The sequence below is a fragment of the Danio rerio genome, chromosome 11 (genome assembly GCF_049306965.1).
Source record: "Danio rerio strain Tuebingen ecotype United States chromosome 11, GRCz12tu, whole genome shotgun sequence".
NCBI classification, from domain to species: domain Eukaryota; kingdom Metazoa; phylum Chordata; class Actinopteri; order Cypriniformes; family Danionidae; genus Danio; species Danio rerio.
In genome coordinates, this window is record NC_133186.1 from 32,768,260 (window position 1) to 32,791,967 (window position 23,708).

Here is a 23,708-nt window from a genome sequence, read left to right on the forward strand (position 1 = left end):
CTGTAGTTTTCTTTACACTGTAAAAAAATCCTGGTTGCCTTACATTTTTAAGCTGATTCAATTTAAACCTACAGCATGAGTCCATTGAACTTTTATGATGTTAAACTCACTTAAAACAGCTTACAGGTAACTTAAAAAGTAAGTTAGAACAGGGGTGTCCAAATTCGGTCCCGGAAGGCCGGTGTCCTGCCTTCAGCACACCTGCCTGAATGTTTTTTTGTATACCCAGAAACAGCTTGATTAGCTGGTTCAGGTGTGTTTAATTGGGGTTGGAACTAAGATATGCAGGTCACCGACCCTCCAGGACTGAGTTTGGACACCCCTGAGTTAAAGTTACAATGAACTAAAAACATATGCTGTCATGACTAATTGAGCATATATTTTTTACAGTGTAGAAACTTTCATTAAGATGTGTGAAAATGTCCAATTTTGTTGATTTTATTTTTATTAATAATTAAATAACTCAGTTTATATAATTTCAGCTGCCATGGCAGCATTTCTAACTTTTGTTTTAGGCTTTCCAACCAATATACAGGTATACAGCATTATTTCAATAAACTGAAACATTGATTAACTATTTTATAAGCTATAATAACTCTGCTGAGAAATCCAACTTAAATCAGCCTATGGTTGGCCGGTTTTAGTTGTTCGACCAGCCTGGTTTTAGAGGAGTTTAGGCTGGTTTAAGCAGTTTTTTTTGTAAATTGGGTGAGCTAAATTGTCTGTATGAGTGTGATGAGTGTATTGAGTGATGGGTTGCAGCTGAAAGGGCATAAAGCGGTTCATTCCGCTGTGGCGACCCCTGATTGATAAAGGGTCTAAGCCGAAAAGAAAAAGAATGAATGAAAAATGAATATGCTGGTTTGTTTAAATCATTGAAAACGAGGACTTTACATTACTCCGACACACGAGGGCGCCATTTTATCATCAATAAACAACTAAACCTAAACTGAAAATGTTGCTATTCAACACACACACACACACACACACACACACAGAGAGAGAGAGAGAGAGAGAGAGAGAGAGAGAGAGAGAGAGAGAGAGAGAGAGAGAGAGAGAGAGAGATTGTTGAAACACAGACAATTCCAAAGAAAGACTGTATTATACAGATGACACTCAAAATAAAACTTACAGGATCTGAGCACTCGCACACGCGAGGGAAAACTACTTCATATCCGGACAATATGGACTAAGAGGATGTTTGTTCATCTGCCTCGTTCTGAAGGACAGAAGCTAAGCCAATTATACTACCTGAAAACAAAAAAACTGAAAAAAAGAAATAGGAAAAAACTTCTCACCAGTGTGCTCGTGTCCTCAAACGGGATGAAAATAGTCCTGAAATTGTTTCTGAGGACTGAACACACAAAAACCATATTCAGTATCAATGTTGACTGTGTTGATTTGACTTGTTTTGGGAGATCCTTGAAAATAGTCTTTGTTTATATTCATAAAGGGAGCAGTCGCAAAAAATAAATAAAAAACCAGAGAACATGCACTCCTCGTAGCTACAGTATTAAAATAAAAACAAATCTCGAATGTTCTCATTTCATCTAAATGCGGGCAGACATACTGTAGGAATTGGTTGTGTACTAAAACTACTGGTACCTGCACACTTCTTTGAGTCCATGATATGACAAAACGTAGATTCGGAGACAGAAAACACAGTGCAATACATGTAATATAATGAGATTATTCTGAAATGTCCTCAAAGGGCTCCTGTAGAGAGAGCCGTTCTTTCTGAGTCGGTGTCACAAAACCTGGAAGGTGGATTTTTTTAGATTACTTGGGAAAATAAAACTCAAAAACTGAAGCCAAAACTTATAATAGTCACAAATCCACACGCTAATGCTTTAAAATCTTACAAAATAAAGTCTTTTGATGCCGTTCGTTGCTTTAAACACCCGTTTAGTATTTAAAATGCAACCTTTTCTCTTTTTAGCCACATATTTGCAGTTTGTTTCGTCTTGCTCTTCTGCAAAATGGTTCAAGTATCTCTGAGATTTAAAATGACGGTGATCTTTAAAGCATTTCGATATTGGATCCAAAGGTCACTCGTTTTTGTATTTAAAGATTATGACCCGCGAAAAACATTACATGCTGTATTTTGCAATATATACCAGTAGGGAGCGATGCCACTTTGTCAAGTAACAATAGGCACCTGTGCACATATTGACTAAACTGAACACTTAATAGGCTACTACATATGCATATGATGTCATAAAGCATTTTCAAAAATGTGTTTTCAGGCTGCTAAAATGCTGCTGTCATGCTAACGAATGACGAAATTATGGTGTGTTCAAGTCATGTCTGGAAAATTGTTTTTATGAGTTATGCATATGGATGGCACTACAAAGTCGTGATGAGTGTGGAAATTAAAAATTTTCTTTAGGCCTTCTGATCTTCTGATGACCATTATCTCACTACCAAGTGTAGATTAGCTCTTAAGAAACAGAATTGTGCGCACATCCACGATTCTTACAGGCAGGTGCTCAATCAAGCAAATCCTTGCTTACTACAGTACATGTAGATGAGAAGGCAGAATTCATATAAGTGGAAAGTCAACTTTTGTGGACTGTAAGTGACTAAACACAATTGATGCAAATTATTTGGTCTTCATTTTCTGTAAGCAAAGGCAACAAACTCTATTAGCAATTTATCAAATGTAGGTACAACTCTATTGTGTGCCATTGAAAGTGACTTGAACACAGCAGATGTTGTTATTATGACTTGTGAACTTATAAGTTGTAATGTCCCAGGACGACATGAACACAGTCTACCATTAGTTGCAATGCTGTTGAATACCTTTGTCCCTTTTTAAACTACAAAACAGTGACATCACGTGCGCTGGTGTGTAGTGGTACCTTACAAAATGACATCACCACCTACTGGCCTGGCATGCAGAACAATACAACACATTTTTGGTCATTTTCAGGGATCAGTGTGAATGTAATAATTTTACGATCATTTCTGTCATGGTATACTCAGTCTACAGCTTAAAGGGATAGTAAATTCTGTCATTTACGTCCCCTCCACTTGTACAAAACTTGTTTAAGTTTTTTTCTGTTGAACACAAACAAATTTCAACCACTGACTTCCATAGATAGTATTTTTTGTAACTTCCTAAGTACAATGCATTGTCCAACATTCTTCAGGACCGGTTTTGTGTTCAACAAAAGAACAAAATTGGTAAATGTTTACAACTACTTGAGTGTAAGTAAATGGTAATAAAATACTATCCCTTTAATCAGTCCAGCAAAATGAACATTTCCATTTCTTACTAAAATACTGTCAAATTTGAAAAACCTCTAGACAATTTTTCTTTCTTCATTGAAAACTAGATTCATTTCAACAGCAGAAACACACGTGAGCCCAGCTAACAGAAATACACTCTTAGAACATTTTGCAAACATTCCCATTTCATTATAAAAATATTATTCTTAAGTGTTTTAGTTTGAGTAGTTTTATTTTTCTTCCTGATATGTGAAAATCAATATGTGTATTCCATTGTGCAAGCATATGACGAATCTTACTTTTGGATTTTCTCTGAACAGGTAATACATAAAAACATTAGAGAAAATCCAAAAAATTATATTAAAAATTATTTTAATCTGATAAATAATAATATTTTGTGTTAATGTTTGGGCACACTATTAAAGACCAGTTGTTTTGAATAAAGTGAAAGTAAAACTAAATAGCAAAAACTTTATTTAATTTATCACATTTTTTTTATTTATATAATTTATTAGGGGTCAGTAGACTGAAGGGCTAATTACTCTAGCCCAGGTTCATTATGATTCTGTATTCCTATATACATTTCCGGAGAGAGCAAAATACGATTCAGGATCTACATTTCTTTGCAGTTTTTGTTTTGTGTTTGCTTTTTTAGATCTCAAATTTCTCTCTCGCGGGCGCCATTTGTGCCAGCCGTCCTCGTGTAAACCCACCAGAGGCTGCTGTCAACTGACTAGTTTACTAACTGACCAACCGACCGATTCCCCACTCTCCCCCTTTCCTAATCCAACCACAAGTGTTTTAAAAAAATCACAGATTGACCCGCCTATCCCCTTCCCTAAACCCAACGTCAGTTTTAAAAAGGAATCCAGAAACATCTGATTTCCCTGATTTTTACCACATTTTCAGATTTTACTACATTCTCACCCTGTTATTTACTGGTTCATTTTATTTTTTTAGCTTCTGTTTTTGTCTTACCCAATTTCTGAAACTATTCTTTATCGGACTCGAACCCTGTTGTTGTGGTCAACTCCTCACTGCATCTCAAGTCCGCCAACATACATGTCGAGCTACCGGACAAACTGGTAACAGCAGAAAAGTCATCCACTTGGAGGTAAGCAGTCAGCTGGTAAGCGTACAAAGGAACGGTGTCATACCGCCCCACAGCATTCATTTTAAAGATAAATTGCAGCCATACATAGCTCTGGCTACATAAATTGCAATCTCCAAAAATGTATATAGGGCTACGTTTTCAGAATTAGCCTATGTTGAATCACTCTGTACATTTTTTTGCCTCAATCCAGCTAAACTACAACTAATAATTAGAGGAAATAATGAAAAAAATGGTTCATTCACTAATAACTTAAAGAGAACCTCGCCAGAACGTTCAGAGAATAATCCTTGTTAGCTGGGCATTCACACACATAAAACATACAGTGGATGTTCAAGAAACAGCAGGCAGTCCTCCACGGCTGCTCTGAGCTCCTCTTCTGAACCTTTTCCACCTGTTCACAAGAGTCTTAAAGACACCGTCCCGCATCTGTGGCATCATTTTAGAAACCCTTGATGATGCAATAAGCCTCCATTGAGGACAGTATGATGTACATCAACCAGAGACTGAAAAACAGTGTAGTGGTAATTATTTTGGGATGGCGCGGGCCGCCCAGTTCTCCGCCGATCTCAGGCCTGCGGCGGTACATGAGGACGGCGATGCAGACGAAGGCAAAGATGGTGAAGAGTGTGACAGAGAAGGCCAGCGTCCCGGGGTCCACGCGAAACTGCCGCCCCTGAGACTGGTGGAAGATGGCAGCAATAGACCAGGCCACTCCGATGCCCAAAAACACGTTCACTGCATTGCTGCCTGTCACGTTGCCGATGGAGGCGTCCGCGTACTGATCCTGGATCGCTGCCACTTTACTGGCAAATGTGTCTGGCGATGAAGACAAAAACAAACAAATAGTGTTATCCAAAAATGGGTGAATCTTAGTAAAAACATTTTCATATTTGAAATAAAAACAAGTTTATATTTTGACTGAAACTGAAACGAGATAAAACACTTTTTAGTTTGTGTAAATAAAATGAAGCTTATTTTAAGGACCATGAAGTTCGTGCACTGTGACAGTATTTTCAAAACAAATTTCAATACAAATAAGCCACTGTGCCGCTGTCTAAATGCCTATTTATGAATGAAAACAGCTGACACTGTAGCGCAGTGGTTAGCACTGTCGCCTCACAGCAAGAAGGCCACTGGTTCGAGTCCTGGCTGGATGTATTTGTGTGAAAGAGTGTGTATGGATGTTTCCCAGTACTGGATTGCAGCTGGAAGGGCATCCACTGTGTAAAATATGCTGGACAATTGGCGGTTTATTCCGCTGTGGTGACCCCTAATGAATAAACAGACTAAATCAAAGGAAAATGAATGAATGAAAACAAAAACATGCTTTAAATGCAAATGAGCCGCTGCTTCCCTCCCCCTTTTCAGAAGAGGACAGAGTCTTTACAAGTCATGCATCAGATACTCAGCCAACAACAAACAAAGATTAGAGTGTATTTTAAAAGTCTTCTCTAGCCGTATTTTGAATGTAATGAAAGCAACTGCTCAGATTACTTGTCACAAAAGAGAATTGTACGTCTTCAATACCTGGCACAGACGTTCCCAGTGCCACAAACACGACTGCAGTCACAGAGTCTTTCAGGCCAATAGTGCACCCGAAATGAGAAGCTATATCCCCGATGAAGGCGGTGAGGACGCCAATCATCATGATGGACACGATGAAACAAGCCCAGCCGTTCCAGTAGTCAGTAGGGGGCACAAATGCAAACAGAACCTTCCAGAATACCGTGAGGAAGTGCATGACGTAGTCAAAGCAGGACGGCATCTTTTCTTGGCCACACTCTTCATCATCATCGTCCCCTTGGGATGAGAAAAAAGGAGAGGAGATGTGAGCTGTATGGATTGTTTTTTTTTTTGTTTGTTTGCTGTCCTCTTCCTCCGGGGAAGATCAGCGTGTGATAAGCATATCGTTGTTACACCCAAGAGCTGACATTCAAATTTCTGGAAATAAATCAGAGGAGGCAGAAACACATAGAAGGTCCAGTCCTATCTGTGTAAGCCAAATGTCATGCTCAATTAAAATAAATTCATGCCAGGTTAAAATTTGAGCATCGATTATAAAATAATAAGAAGTAATGTTATATTGTGAACATTTTTAGACAATCTAAAACATCCCTCATAAAAACAATGTTTATCAACAGATCATTTTCAATTAAAATGTTCAATTAAAATGTACACACACACACACACACACACACACACACACACACAAAACACACACACACACACACACACACACACACACACACACACACACACACACACACACACACACACACACACACACACACACACACACACACACACAGATATAATAACAAAAACATTTATTATTTCACAATTTAATTAATTAGTCTTAAAAAAAAATCAGAATATGTTTACAGTGCTCAACATATACGAGTACCCCCCCCCCTTAAAAATCTCTCATTTAAATTCATATTTTCTATAGGATGCTTTACAATATTATAGTTGTGCATACACATTAGATTAGTCAGCACTGAAGCCAAATCTGGAGCTAATCAAACAAAATACCTTGTGATAACTCCAAAATTAGTACAACCAAGTTTACATGTTATAAAAAATATTAAATAAAAAAATTCAAAAAGAGCGAAATTCAAGAGAAGCGAAATAATGTATAAAGTTTAGTTAAAATTTTTTAGTTTGTCTTTGCAAAATTTTGCATGAATTTTAATGTATTATCTTTCTATTCGTAAAGATGTTCTGTGACTAAAATATTATTTTAATAAATATATCTGTTTAATAAATCTGTTTTGTTCAAATGCACCAATATATATGAACTATATTCACAGAGAAATGAAGAAAAATATTTATTTTCAAAGTGGGGTGCTGTGTACTGTATCTGTAATATGTTTTTCAATATCACACCGGCCCTAGCACATAAAAAAAAACATTCCTTATTATTGTTTTATTATTATTACAAATTAAAACCAATTGATATTAAAAGGGATAATGCTTTAAAATTTCTATTCTTCTGTAAAATTCACACATAAAACCTTTTTTTCAAATGTAAAAATACAATTATCCAATAAAAATAAAGTATAAATGGAAAAAATACCACATACTTAGTTTTTTGTCTCTTCTTTCTTTTTTTCTTTCTTTCTTTTTTCTGTTCTTTCATTTTATTTTATTTTATTTTGTTTACATTTTTACATGCAATCTAAAGTAACATTGGTTGAAAATGTATGTTATTTATTTATTTATGTTTATTATTTATTAAGTGTTATGGTAACACTTTAAAATAACTATCCATTGTAACTAGCTAATAGATCATTAATAAACTATTAGTTAATAAGTTATAAATGACTTGTTAAATAAAAGTTAATAGTTTGTTAATTATTTATAATTGTGCCTCATATAGATAGCCAACAGATAACTTACAAGCTGTTAGTTAACTTAATGACTCAATGACTATAAATCACTTGTTAACTGCATTTAATGATTTATAGCTATACCTAATAAAATTGTAATAGATCATGAACAAGCGGTTAGTAAATTACTTACTAAGAATTTGTTAAGTATCAGTTAATAGTGTATATATGTTATTGGGACGTTTTTCTAAAGTTGCAATTCTTCATTTATTAACTGTTAGTAAATGAGGAATAGTTGCAACTTTAGAATAACGTCCCAATAACATACATAAGCTAATAACCAACACTTAAATAATATATTAACTCACACTTTACAGATCAGTTGTTCTAATCTACTTATCTACTAATACCAGTGAAACTTTTGTAAAACTTTTCTAATAAAAGATTTTTTTATTTTGTTTTCATCTTTAGCACAAAAAGTGCCCAATCCTTATGAGTTTGTACTCTGTTGTATACTGTTGTTCTGACAATTGATGGCTTAGTATGTGTTTCTATACTTTAAACACATCATTCAACATTTCATCAGTCAAGTGTCTTTGGTAAAATACAGCACACAGAAAAGCCTAAGAGTGGAACAAGGTTAGGGTACAAAAATGTTATATTAAATTTCACATCAAATGTCTGTAGCTTGAACTTGTTCCATCCATTTGCTGTTCTACAAAGTTTCACTAGTATTAGTAGATGGTTAACAAACTATGAACAACTGATCTGTAAAGTATGAGTTGATATATTAGTTAAGTGTTAGTTATTAGCTTATGTATGTTATTGGGACGTTAGTCTAGTTGCAACTATTCCTCGTTTACTAACAGTTAATAAATAAAGAATAATTGCAACTTAAGAAAAACGTCCCAAACCATATGTAAACTATTAACTGATTCTTAACAAGTATTTAGCAAGTATTTTACTAACAGCTTGTTCATGATCTGTTACTAATATAATTATAAATCATTAAAATACAGTTAACAAGTTATTTATAACTTGTTAACTAACAACTTATAAGTTATCTTTTGGCTATCCCTAAGGCACAGTTATAAATAATTAACAAACTATTAACTTTTATTTATTTACAAATTTATTAGGCATAGTTGTAAATCATTAAAATACAGTTAACAATTCATTTATAACTCATTAACAGTTTATTAATGACCTATTAACTAGTTATAACGGATAGTTGTTCTAAAGTGTTACCAATTTTCAAACACTTCCGGTGAACTAACTGTAGCACGTTTAAAGTCTGTTTTCTTTAAAAATCAACGATCTTCACTGCTTAATTAATATCTGATATAAAGTGAATCAGAATGTACAAGAAGCACTGCATTAAATTACATTTTTCTGTGCCAAATCTTTAAAATATGAACATTTATTTTACTGCAGTACTTGCAATGGAGTTTCTGTGCACACCTGCTGATCCTGATTTGCATGTGTGTGTAAACCGCTATTCATTTTTTTAACGCATGAACAACTAAATGAATGCTGAAGTCGATTTAACTAATTATATTTTAATACATTACATTGATGCTGTAAAGGAGCCATATTAAATTAAAAATGGCAGTTTTTTATGGCAGTCACATAAACGTTCACCAGAAATGTATCAGTATGGAAAGAAACACCAGCTGTGCATATACCCTATTATGTGCCGATTGTTTATATCTATGGGCATTGCAGATAATATTGTCACATCCACAAAATAAGACACAGTACAAATTGTTATAGAATTTCTTACTGTTAACTTAAAAATAATAAAAGATGGTTCTACCTATACTAAACAGTTATATTTGCACAAATACACTTTATTAAACATGTACACATAGACATATATGCTATACAACTGCAGATTAACTATGTTTATGTATATAACTTATATTTGATTGTAACTTAATTTAAGTGTAATGCAATAATGTGCACCTATGGTAAAGCCGCTTATCAATTAATTAATTAAATGCTAGCTATACAAATAAACTTTAATTAAATTGAATTATTTTTTCAGCACTAAAACCACATATTTCCCAATGAGTACAACTTTGGATGTTATTCATAATTCTGTAGAATGTTAAAAAAAATTGTGAATTGTATAATTTAAAAATAAATATTCCATATAATTATTTAATTGTAAAAAATGTTTAGGTGCACAATGATAAATGAACCTTCAGCATAATACAGTGTCATCATGATAAAGGAAGTTCATTTCAGTTCACAACTGGAGATTGCCTGATGTCTAATTATGACAAATATTCCTCAAGAATTTCGATTATGATCCCCTCCCTCTCTTTCCTCTCAGCTTAGGCATTAACAAGCTCTGTCAGCTTCAGTCAAGCCTGTCAGAATGAGGGTTTGTGTGTGCGCCTGACTGCAGGAAAAAACAGTCACACACATTCCTTATTAATACACTGTGCTTCATGACGAAAGACGCTTCAAAAAGTGTCCGGACGGAGCGAGAAAGCAAAAGGCCCTGACATTTTAAAGAAGAGAGACTGATGCAGGCTTGGTTTGATTATGCTCACAGTAAAGCTTGACTGATGGCAAAAGAATGTTGGAGAAAAAGAAACACAAAAAACAGCAAATCCATAAGAAACAAATCATTATTTTTTGTTTTGTTTTTCCCATTGTCTCAACAACACATTTAAAGTATTTAAAATAAATGCAACATTGGCACAAAGTGTCGCAAAATAAACGCACTGGTACAAACTACTTTTTATGTTGTGAAAAACTGATGTAAAATAATATATTATTGAAATATTTCAAATACCTATTTTGTATTGATATTTACTTATAAATAGTTTTATAAATAACTATAATTAGTAATAATTATTTTTAAACCAAAACTAGGAATGTAATTATAGAATTATACATACAAATTATGTGTATACAACTATACAACTAAATGTGTATAATTTAGTCTTTGATATTCACAACAGAAAAGTATTCTAGCAGTTTCAGTTTCGAGCAGTTTTAGTGCAGTTTTTTAGTAAATAGAAAGTAAAAAAACTGATAAATTTAGTGTGTTCTTTGGTCATTTAAACATCAACAGTAATTTGTGTCCCTGAAAATGTCTACAATTATTATGTCCTAGCTTCAAAAACACATTTTTTGCAAATGGCGATGTTGCATAAAAACAGTAATGTATGTTCTATGTTTAGACTGTTGGCATGTGTGAATACTTGACAATGAATAAATAAATAAAAATAAATAGGTAGTGCTGTCGCCTCACAGCAAGAAGGTCGCTGTTTCAAACCTCTGCTGGATCAGTTGGCGTTTCTGTGTGGAGTTTGCATGTTCTCCCTGCGTTCACGTGGGTTTGCTCCGGGTGCTCCAGTTTCCCCCACAGTCTTAAGACTTGCGGTTCAGGTCAATTGAGTAGGCTAAAAATCGTCCGTAGTGTATGAGTGTAAATGAGTGTGTATGGATGTTTCCCAGCGATGAATTGCAACTGGAAGGGCAGTCCATCGCTGGAAGCACTGCGTAAAACATGCTGGATGAGTTGGCGGTTCATTCCGCTGTGGCGACCACAAATTGATAAAGGGACAAAGCCAAAAGAAAATGAATAAATGAAAATAAAATAAAAAATTTAATAAATATTAAATAATATAAAAAATAAATCAATATATAAAATGAAATAAATTGAAATAAAAATAAATAAAATAAAATAGATAAAAATTAAAATAAAATATAAAATAAATCAAAGTAAAATAATAATAAATAAAATGTCAAATAAATAAAATAAAGTAAATTAAACAAAAATGTAAAATAATATAATATAAAATAATAAAAATAAAATGAAAAATAAATAAAATAAAAAATAAAATAAATAAAAGTAAAAAATTCTAAAATAAAATAAAAAATAAATAAAAGAAAGTAAAATAAAATAAAAGGTCAAATAATCTAAAATAAATAAATTAAATAAAAAATAAGTAAAATAAAATAAATAAAAGTAAAATAATATAAAATTGATTATACAAAATAAAATAAAAAACAAATAAAAGTAAAATAATATAAAATAAAAATAAATAAAATAAAATAAAGTAAAAGAAAAAATAAAGAAAAAATAAAGAAAAATAAATTAAACAACATACACATGGACTACAGGACCATAAAGCATAATTCAGCTTTACTTTTACTCTTTGGCAGATTCATATGAATAAGTATCATTCTGAGAATGCTTTTTTAACGCTTTTTTAGAACATATTTGTTGTGTAAACATACTCTCACATAAAAGAGATTTGATCCAAATTAGCAAACAATTTAATTGTGGCAGTTATTATAGAATTTATACAACTTTGACACTCAAATTGCCATTTCACCTTCCATTTAAAAAAAGGACCAAATTGTGTCTATTGGGTTCCTAATTTTCGTTTGCATCCATCTGGAAACATAAAGCACTTTACGGCAGCCATCTTGTGCCAGACTGAACAACACACACCAGCTGATTGGTGGAGAGGAGACAGAGTGATGAGTAAGGATGGTTAGGAGGCCATGATGGACAGAGGCCAGTGGGCATATTTGGCCAGGATGCCAGGTTTGAACCACTACTCTTTTTCAAAGAACATCCTGGGATTTTTAACAAGTTTTAAAGAGTCTGTTTAATGTCTCATCGAACAGTATAGAGTCCCCAACAATATACTGGGGCATTACTACCCACACAGACCACAGGATAAGCTTCTGTCTGTAACCAAATGCCCATAATCACATCTGGAATAGTTTATTATAATGAAGAAACATTAGGAATAGTTTAGTATTTATTAATTCATAATTAGTTCTCATCCATTAGAAGTAAAACCAAAGTCAATTTGCTTTAACAGAACAAGAAACAGTTGATATGTCAACAATACAAACCTAATTCTTTTATGCCTCGGCTACAAATACAGCATTTAAGGATCAAAGTAGCCATCATTGCTGAGCCAATAATGACCACTAGCTGTTATTATGCAAGATTCATAAGATTAAAACTACTGATGACACATTTCAGGCAGTTCAGAATTGGTTCTTTCTCTCTTGAGACAAAAACTCCATTCATCATGAACTTTGAACTTTCCCGAATGACATATTAAACACCACATGAAAGATAATATCTGAAAAAGCGTAACAGGAGCACTATAATCAGGTTATGAAAAAGAGTCAATAGAAAATATGAACGATTATGACATCAAAAAGAATTGATATGATTAGACATTAAGGCATTATGAATGGATTGTTTGTTTGCTACTCATTGCTGAGACCGGTTCATCCTGGAATTCCTGCTTATTACTGAGAGCTCATGATGAAAAAGCAAATTATGATCAGGTCTCTGCGGCATCAGTCTGAGTGACAATCTGGAGTGTCATTTTAGCTGATGAAACACTCGCGTTCATTTCCGTCTGCATGGCTACAGGCAGATTTTCAGCACTAACACGTTTTAAATTGCAATAGTGCGCTAATTAAAGATATGCGGCTAAATTAGCGCAGTGATTGAACAGCAATTAAAACAAGCCTCGCAGTGAGGAAACACAGCAAAACAGTTGTTTTATAAATATCATCTGTCCAATCTGTCATTGTGTAATAGCGGTTCTTACAGTATGTTGGGATTAAACAATGTGGCCTTTACCTGAGTTGACAGTGATGGCTTCAACAAACTGGTCTCTCCAACTGTTGGTACCCACCAGAAGGGCCAAGTTGGTTTTCTTTATGAGTTTGTCGACGGTGCTCTGGAAAAGGGGTTTAGAATCAAGTCAACATCTTATTTGTTAACAGCTGTATTATTTAATGTTTACCATGAGTGTGAGGTTTGCACTTTCTGCAGCAATGAATATGTTTTAAAAAGTGAATATACATGTACATTACTAAAATAAATTAATAAATATTAATTACAATACAATTGTTTATACAATACAAAATGTTATATTGAACCCCAAACTGTTGGACCTTCATGTCATCAAAAACCTGATCTTCTTCTTTATTACATTATAGATTAATGTAAATCTCGAAATTCTGAAATGATATCTTCCAATTCAGAATTGTGACTTAATTACTCACAATTGTGAATTTGCAGACGTCTTCAATTTACCGAGGGCTTGTTAGCACGGTTCTAAGGTCCAACACCAGTTTGGAGCCCCCAGAGTTATTATTAGGGGGCCTAATCAACATCCACTAGTGGTGGGCAAAGCGAGACTTCATGAAACACTGAAACGTTTCGAAACTCGTCTCTATAGTGACACCTAGTGGTCACATTTTCAGGTATTGCTCTGGAACAGCAAAGAAAGAGTTAATCAAATGGGGGTATTAAACCCAACGTTGTAGAATTGAAGTGATTTAATGAAGCGGTGAGAGTTTTAGACTGGCATGCAGAGGTAATGGATTCGAATCCAGGGGGATGCAGCTATAGATGTTAGTTTATAACCCTAAACTCAACCGTCACAGAAACGTAAAAACAGTGGTTGTACCGAGTATTATTTATGCTATCTATTAAATTACCCAATAAATTGTATTTTTAACACCTACCCCTTACCCCATTCCTAAAACCTAATTTGGATGACTTACTACTTCCGGCGAGATTCTAGAGTGCGCATCTCATGCATGCTGCGCTATCCCATGATGCCCCGCGAGCGAATTCATGAATGGGAGTAAAGCGACGTAATTGACGCAGGTAGGTCACGTGATTATGACAAAATGGCGGATGTAGTACGTCCGAATTCCATTCATACTTTTACATTCATACTGTATAGAACGTACTTTTCTAACGGCCGAGTAGTACGTTTAAACTCAAATGCAGTACCTACTGAGTAGTAGGTGGTTTCGGACGCAGCCTTGCACTTTGGGATCTCGACACTGTTGAAACATCAGTTCATGCCTATCCTTGCTCTACACTATTGTCAGCAACAGACACACCTCCAGGGCCAAACCAACTCCACCCACCCGTGCCCAGCTCTTCACTTTCTTCTGCGTCAGCCCCCACCAGACTTCAAGAAAGTTGTCATAGGGCCCATACCCAGGGCCGGCGCGTCCATAGAGGCGACCTAGGCGGTCGCCTAGAGCAGCAGTATAGAGAGGGCGGCGTCCGCAACACCCCCCTCACCACCCGCGTCCTCTGATATGTTCGCGCATATGCGACAGAATAGAGGTCCGCGACACCTCACTTCATTTTCATAACCGGTCACTTTCGTTTTCACATTGGGGTTGAGGGCGGCGTGATCGTCCTCTGCATACAGCGGCAGTTCAGCTTGCTCCGGCCCTGCCCATACCAGCCAGTGGCAGCTCTGACCTGCCTAACTAATCTATTAATAAACTGAGTTTATCAATAGATTATTGTCCCCCAAATCTTTCTGTTACAAATATATGTAAAGTTAATTTATTTATTTTCTTTTCAGCTTAGTGCCTTTATTAATCTGAAGTCGCCACAGCGGAATGATCCGGCAACTTATCCAGCATATGTTTTACGCAGCAAATGCCCTTCCAGCTGCAACCCAACTCTGGGAAACACCCATACACTCTCATTCACATACATACCCTACGGCCAATTTAGCTTACCCAATTTACCTATATCACGTCTTTGGACTGTGGGAGGAACTGGAGCACCCGGAGGAAACCCACGCAAACACGTGGAAAACATGCCAACTGCCCCGGCAGAGGCTCGAACCAGCGACCGGCGATTGTGCTACCCACTGCGCCACCGTGACACCTATATGTATTGTATATTTTTACATTCTATTAGAAAAAAACCATAAATGATTATGATCAGACTGATCAAATTGCAGAATTGATTGCAGATTAAATCTTTAGTACCAATAAACACAACTGAAGTATGAATATAACACAAACTCTACCAACTTGAGGTGTTAGTTTGCCCAAAAATGACAAAAAAAAAGTTCCAAACCTGTTTGAGTTTCCTTCTTCTGTTAACCATAAAGCAAGATACACTGAAGAATGCTGTAAAAAAGCATCCATAGACATCCATAGTATATTTTGTTCTTACTGTGAATGTCTAAATGGCTACTTTCTTCAGAATATCTTTTTTTTTTTTGAGCAGAAGAAAACAATTCATAAAAGTTATCATAAACCACTATTGTGTGAATAAATTGTGAGTAAAATTAGATTTTTGGGTGAACCATCCCTTTAAAGTGCACTAAATAGAAAATCCCAACTGCAACCAATAACTCAGCAGATTTGGACAGATATGAAAAGAGTTTTTAAATAAAGGTTTTCCTCTAAGATCCGGCAGCAAGAAACCTGTCTGAACACTGAAAGTCTTATCTTATTACAGCACAATGAAACCGATTTGTCACAAAAATCATCACCTTTCAATTATAAAGGCTGCAGTCAGTATCACGCTCGCAGAACATCATACTGTACGTCTGTGCAGCTCAATCAAATCATCCTGATACAAGAAAATCATTTCACTCTGAGTCTGAACAAATTAATCTCACAGACCTGATGAGAACTAATAAACCCTCTGACACAGTTCAGTAGAGAACAGGAGAGGTGAATTGGAGATGGAAAACTGACTCTGTTAGCATATTAAAGTGACAGAAGCTCTTGAAGTAATTTTGGTCATGTCTGACGTGCAATTAAAGGTTGAATCGTGTCCAGCTGAGTTTAATTCAGCAGGACAGGAACCCATCGCTCATATCCAGATGCTCTGTCATCCTTTCATTCACCTTAAAGAGCTTCTTAGCAGGCCTGCATGATTTTGAAAAAAAAAAAGTTCATTATGATATTTAATTTTTCTGTGATACACTTTTCAAAGATTAAATTTAAAGCTCTATTTGGAAAGAATTCATCATTTTAGATTGATTGGGTTGATTTTATAGGGGAAAACATTTGCATAAAATATAATAAACCAATCATAAATACAGTAGAGCAAATTTACAGTTAAAATAAATGGGCTATCCAACAAGTTAAAATGGGAGGTTTTATTTCAGATAAAATGTGCACTTCAGTTGGAGCACCCCAGGGCTGTGTTTTATCTCCGTTCATTTTTTAATTTCTATACAAATCCATGTGGGTTCATTTTAAAATAGAAATATTGTAAAGTATGTGAATGATACTGTGTTGATGAGCCATTTAAATGAAGAGAAGGACGAACACAGCCCTGTTCCTGAATACTTTTTAGACTGTTGTGAAAATTCAAACCTTCTCCTAAACATTCCTAAAACTAATGAGACGGTTATTGATTTTAGAGAAAGAGCACAAAACAAAACTCAGCCCACATTAATTATTGGCGAGTAAATTCAGTTAAGAACATCATAAATATGTGGGTGTGATGTTGGATAATAAAACTAAATGGGATGTATGGACTGATTGTGTAAAGAAAAAGCTTTAAAAACAGAGAATGAACTACTTAAAGAAATTACTGTCTTTTAATGTTGACAATGTTGATAATATTTTATAGTGCTTTTATTGAAAGTATTGCAACATTTTGTGTAATCTGTTGGTCCCAGAAGAAGTCACTGGGTGGTAACAACAGCCAGTAAGTTGTTGGAAATGAAACTATAGAGCACTGATAGTATATACAAAGAAAGAGAACTAAATAATTGACAATCATGATTGTCAATGATGAGAGACATCGTTTATCAAACACCTTCCAATTGATATTACCAGGTCATCGATAATGTGTCCCCAAGTGTGTAAGAAATAGGAAAATGTATCATTTATACCCCAAGCAATCAAGTTTTAAATTCCTTCACTGTCAGTAGCAGTTGATGGCCAGTAGACTTGGTTATTTTTTTAGAGAAGAGGCATTGTGTTTTTAAATATGATATGATATGATATGATATGATATGATATTATATTATATTTTATTTTATTATATACGCCAAATCTCTGTGAGTGTATGCTGCAAACTGCAAATGAAATTTCCCTACGGGGACAAATAAAGTTAACTATAACTAACAAATAAGTAAAACTAACTACCTGACTTTTCCTTCATCAAACTTGACTGATTTCTGTGAGATTCTTGGATCCATGTGAGTTCCAATATGTCTTCTGCAGTATTTGTGATGATTGGGATGCAGTTCAACAGATGATTCATTGGAAAAATCGAACTTATGCCAAATTTCCAAATAATCAACTAGAAGTCAAGTACGTATTCACTATTTATCTTTCCTAAAGTTACTTATGACTCCACACATCATCTGAGGCTCCTAGTAACTATAATCTTGATTGTGACTATTGCAGCTGCGCACACTGCGATATCGATGCTAAAACTATATATTGTGCAGCCCTACTTTTTAGTCCTCCCTTATGCTTAAAATGTCATCACTTGGCCTTAAAGAAAACATGAAACAATTTCAAATTCACTTTTTTTTTTCTTAGAACATATTTACAAGTACAGTACGAACAATACTAATTTGCTACTGAAAATTCTGATCAGAAATGTATGAATTGCAAGCAGCAAACTTGAAATATAAACTAAATTTCTTTGCTTTCCTTTTTTAAAATTTTGCAGTGAAAACGAGTTTTCATAGATCGGGGACTTCGAATGTGCATGAAATCCTCATGAAAATGGTAAAGATCAGGAACATCATGTACCATATATATATATATATATTTATATATATATATATATATATATATATATATATATATATATATATATATATATATATATATATATATATATATATATATATATATATATATATATATATATATGTACCTATGTAATGTAATTGTACTATATATAATTACCATATATAATAAAAAAATTTAGTGTCTGTATGCATTTTTCATGGTGTACTTTCATGAATTTACCTTGAATTCATAAGACTCTTCAATGATTACTTCAAGTTTCACGTGTTCACCCAGGGTCGGACGACCCATTTCAGCAATACGCCTCTCATCTTTCTCTTTTTTAGTCAGGGTCTCTTCCTCCCCGTCCTCTGAGAGAGAGAAAAAAAAGAAATACATAAAAAAATAAAAAGAGATGTACAAAACAACAAGATGCAGATACAGAGGGTAAAATAAGTATTGAACGTGTCATGATTTTTCCTAGTAGATATAATTCAACAGAGTCTAAACATCTTCATGGTTCTGTCGGTTTCATTTATGAAGTCTGATTTTTTGTATGTATATTCAGGTGGGTTTAGGTCAAGTGATTGGCTGGGTCATTATAGCAGCTTTATTTTCTTTTCTGAAAACAGCTCAGAGTTTCCTTCTCTGTGTTTTGGATCATTGTCTTTCTGAAATGTTCACCCTGGTTTCATCTTCATCATCTGGTAATGTAGTTGTTGGAACTGAAGCAGTTAATATTCATTTACACTGACGAGGAGCAGTTGCTGAATAACTACTGAGAGATTTCAGATGCTGTCTGAGCTTTCCATGTCTTTCTACATCTCGCTTTCTTCATGTGTTCAATACTTTTCCCCAATGTCATTTAATTTTATTACACATAACTTCATTACTAAATGAATTAGTTTTGTTTATTTTAAATGTATGGATTATTTTGGATGTTACTGACATCTTGGTAAAATTTCAAGAGAACAGCATCTTTAGAAATATATTTTCTTGGAAAAATGGTGACGTGTTAAATACTTATTTCACACGCTGTTTATATGACATCATTTGTTGTGTTTAAATAGGGCAATAATGACTGCAATGTGAACTATGCTGCTGTGTGTTTGTTCAGAAGCATGGGAATGCAATGCTGTCAATCTGGACTTGAGCACCTTCGAAGGCGTGGGTGCTTTAAAAGTATGTCAACATTATTGATCTAAAACAAAAAAAACGAATAGCTAATAATAAGCATTTAAAGGAACGGTTCACTCAGAAATGTTGTCACTCCCTAGTTGTTCCAACCCACTTATTCTGTGAAAGATAAAAGGCAGAAATGTTCAAAGTTTGTTTGGAATGAAAAACAGGGTCATAAATGTAATAGTATGACACTTTAAAGTGCCTCGTTATGTTATTTGAAAGCTGTCTTATTTAGCTTTTTTTCTGTCACTGATTGGTCAGATGCTATTGATTTTAACCTATCAATTAAAGTCTTATTGAAAATTTTTTTTTTTAACATGTACAGGCCCGCGGGGTTCGAAAGATCCACCCTTCACTGACAAAGTGCAGAATTTGTCTCTATAGGTATATTTCTTTAATCAGTTTTTTAAACTAATACAATTCTAATATCATAACATTATTTATAAAACTGCAATACCTACAGTTTAAATTAGGGTTGGGCAATGTCAACCAATTTGGCATCGTACGATGTCTAATGTGAAACATCGTGATGGATGATGGTATCATCATTGTAGGCGGCGTTTGTTCATTCATTTTCTTTTTTGGCTTAGTCCCTTTACCAATCCGGGGCTGCCACAGCGGAATGGACAGCCAACTTATCCAGCACGTTTTTAAGACTCGGCGGATGCCCTTTCAGCCTCAACCCATCTCTGGGAAACATCCACACACACTCATTCACACTCTGACAATTTAGCCTACCCAATTCACCTGTACCGCATGTCTTTGGACTGTGGGGGAAACCGGAGCACCCAAAGGTAACCCACACGAACGCAAAAAGAACAAGCAAACTCCACACAGAAACACCAACTGACCCAGCCGAGGCTCGAGCCAGCAACCTTGTTGCAGTGAGGCGACAGCACTATCTACTGTGCCACTGCGTCGCCTGGCGGTGAATTAATTATTTATTAATTATTTATTTATTATGAATTAAATATTTGTAGCCTACCGTTTCAACTACCTGACCCTCATAGTCTTTGTTTTACCCATAATCAAATCATAAATAAACAAAGGTAAGTTACACTCAAATTACCACCTGTCAATTACTTTTTCCGCGGGAATGGTGTACAGCCAACAGAAACCAACAAACAGTATCTGAGGTTTCGCTAAAATTACTAAGTACAAGCGTGAAAGCAAAAGATTGAAGCAGTATTCTGACGCTGTGACACGGCACCATTTTAAAACTAAGACGTATTAGTGTAAACGGCGCCTGAGTGTGTATTTTTCCGCGAGCGGGTTGCTGCTGCAATCGCAATGCTGGCTCAGCATCGTGATGTCTGTCGATGGCATCGTCTATCGACCCAACTTTAGTTTAAATGCACATTTGTAAGTAAATACTTCATGGTAATAACTTAGTAGAAAGTGAGATGATTTTTGGGATAAAAGACTACCCCTTTCAATAGTCTGGCTACAGGCCTGTAATAGGTATAATTAAAAGTCTGTGTAAAAAATCTAATTGTACAAAACTATTTTTTTTTTTAGTAATCTTCAATCAAAGACTGACCATTTTCTTCCACATTTAGAGAGGCGGTCCTTCTCTGCTGACGTCAGTTTGACGGATTTAGCCTCAATTTTCTTAACCACGCCACTATACCGTTGGTGTGCTATGAGGGAATGATGTCCAAAAATAAAGCCTTGCTCACTACTCAATATTCAGCTTCAGCTGGAAGTACATCAACATAGTGAAATAAAAGCTTTAGCAGCTTTCGGCTCACATGGACTTTGACCTTTGGGTGAACTGTTGCTTTTAATGGGATTGTTTACAAAAAATGCTCATTAGCTCAGGTTAATAAAATCACCTTTTCCCTAAATATAATGTCATATTTCTTGAATTGAACTGCTTGGTTCATGTGAATTAGCTTCATAATGGGATCATGTCCTTTTTTTTAATCTGCAAAATTTTAGTTTTTAATTGAGAGACAGAATTTAAAAAAATCTGAATATGTGATTTCAAGTCTAGTCAATATGTGTTTGGAGTGAAATGAGGATAAGATAAACAATTACACAAAAGACCAATAAGTGAATAAAACTGATTAAAAACACTGATGTGATTTATTGCAATCATTAACATCTCATTCCATAAATAATGTATTAATGGTAAACTAATGAGGTATTGACAGCCATCCTCACAAACGCTTTATGAAACAGGATGTTAAGAACACACTGAACAAGGAAGAATGAATAAATTATTAAATGAATGAAAAGAAAAGAAAAGAAAAGAAAAGAAAGAGAAAGTGAGTGGAAGAGGAGAGGAAATGTATACCTGAGATGCTGATAATGGTGGAGGGGATTGGTTTGTCTCTACCCTGCACTTTCCGGTACACATCCCTGCCTGATAAACACATTCACTGAACAGCGTTAGCACAGATGCTAACAGACATATAGAGCTTTATTTATGATGATGCACTGTTAAATAAAGCTTTGTAAAGCAGATGGTGAAAATTTCAGTGATCACTTCAGAGAACAGAGCAAGTATTTGTTGTATCTGATATATTTGTAAGCATTTTTTTATAATTTAACATATATATATATATATATATATATATATATATATATATATATATATATATATATATACATAATATTTGTATAAAATTTATAAAATTGTCATATGACCACTTATTTTTGTTCTTTAAATTTTAATAAGTACAAGTTAGAATACGTGTTATTTTTACAATCTAACACTCTAAATGGAAAATTGTTTCCTACACATTTTATTTTCTCAAAAGGTATTTAAAACATTGAATTAAAGAATTTACAATATGTTTTCTAATACAAGTCATTTAGTTAATTTATGCAAATGGAATGTCTGATTTTTCATCAATATATATTTTTGGGACTACACACACAAACACACACACACACACACACTGCATCTGTGGGTCATGAGGACTCAATAAGCCTAATGTACTTCATACTATACAAAATGCTTTTCATATGGCCTTATCCTACTCCTACACTTAAACCCAACCCTCACAGGAAACCTGTGGAAAATTTAAAATGTCAAAATACTCCATTAAGTATGATTTTTAAGCGTTTCGAATTTCGAGGACATGCCTTAAAGAAGCAAACAATCTTAAAGTAACACTTAGGTCATACCCATGTCCTTTTAGATCATACAATGTCCTTGCAAACCACATAAACAAGTCCACACACACACACACACAAACACAAAATACCTTTAAAAAAATCTGTATTTGCATTTTACTACTTATTCTTTAAAATAAAGCTCTGATAATATATGTGCAAAATTTTAAGTAAAAAAAAATTAATAAAGAGCATTTTCAGAACATTTGGTCATAATAAATGTTTTGTTTTGAATTAAAATCAGGCTAATTCCACAAAATATTAATTTCATGAGATCTAAAATTTATATGAACATGTCAGAAAACATGATATCTTTTAGTTGCAACACAGGCTCATTGTGGATACGTGCACCTGTCTACATTTCTGGAGAGTGCGAATTATGAACCCAGAGTTATGACTGGCTCCATTTCATCTTTAACACTAACGTTACAGGGCGGTATGACACCACCAATGGCTTCTGTTCCTTTTAGCACTACCAGCTGACCGATTACCTCAGTACGGATGACTTTTCTGGTGTTACTGGATTGCCCAGTAGCTCGTGGCTGCGACTGCTTTTCTTTTTCTAGATTGCTTTTAAAAAACATTATCGGTCGGGTTTTGGGAAGGGGATGGTTGTTTGGGAGAGTCAAAACACTGTTTTTTTTCCCAGTGTTACAAGTTTGTCCAATAGCTTGCCACATATGCTATTGGACTTCAGTCATGGAGCCGAATTGGCAGCGATGACGGGTTCAAGTGCGGTGAAGAATGGTTTCAGAAAACAGTTAAAATTTCGCTGTCCACAGAAATTAAGACCCGGCTACGTATCCGTAATGAGGTTGTTTTTGTTATCTAATGCAAAAAAGTGTAAATGAAAACTTTTGATTTTAAACTTGAAAGGAATGTTATCAGTATTTTAGAGAACAAAACTTTTTTCAGATTATAGATGAGATTATTTACATGACAACAATAAACGCTTTAAAAAAAAAAAAAAAAAAAATATATATATATATATATATATATATATATATATATATATACTGTAAAAATATCTAATAAATTTAACAACATTAAATGTTCATAAATTTGAAACATGTAAACAAAGCCAATAATTATTAAGACAACTAATCGTTTAATATAACAGCTGCTATCTAAAGTGGTTTTGGCGCTGTTGACACCTCCGTATCACTATCATATTAATACACAAACAAATCTCC

General features: G+C 34.4%; 1 protein-coding gene across 5 annotated transcripts in view; it reads right to left on the reverse strand.

Annotated features, from left to right (window-relative positions):
• Positions 1-1,083: 1,083 nt before the first annotated feature.
• Positions 1,084-23,708, reverse strand: part of slc8a1a (solute carrier family 8 member 1a) — a 103,440-nt gene continuing 80,815 nt past the window's right edge. For 4 of the 5 annotated variants that reach the window (XM_009306112.4, XM_021479615.2, XM_021479613.2 and 1 more), the window contains 5 exons: positions 21,692-21,760; positions 18,454-18,581; positions 13,313-13,412; positions 5,873-6,145; positions 1,084-5,161 (listed from right to left, as the gene is read on the reverse strand). In XM_009306112.4, coding sequence (XP_009304387.1) covers positions 4,785-5,161; positions 5,873-6,145; positions 13,313-13,412; positions 18,454-18,581; positions 21,692-21,760 — 947 coding nt within the window. In that variant the 3' untranslated portion in view covers positions 1,084-4,784. The remainder of the gene's footprint in view (positions 5,162-5,872; positions 6,146-13,312; positions 13,413-18,453; positions 18,582-21,691; positions 21,761-23,708) is intronic. The other variant, NM_001037102.1, reaches the window with a different exon arrangement.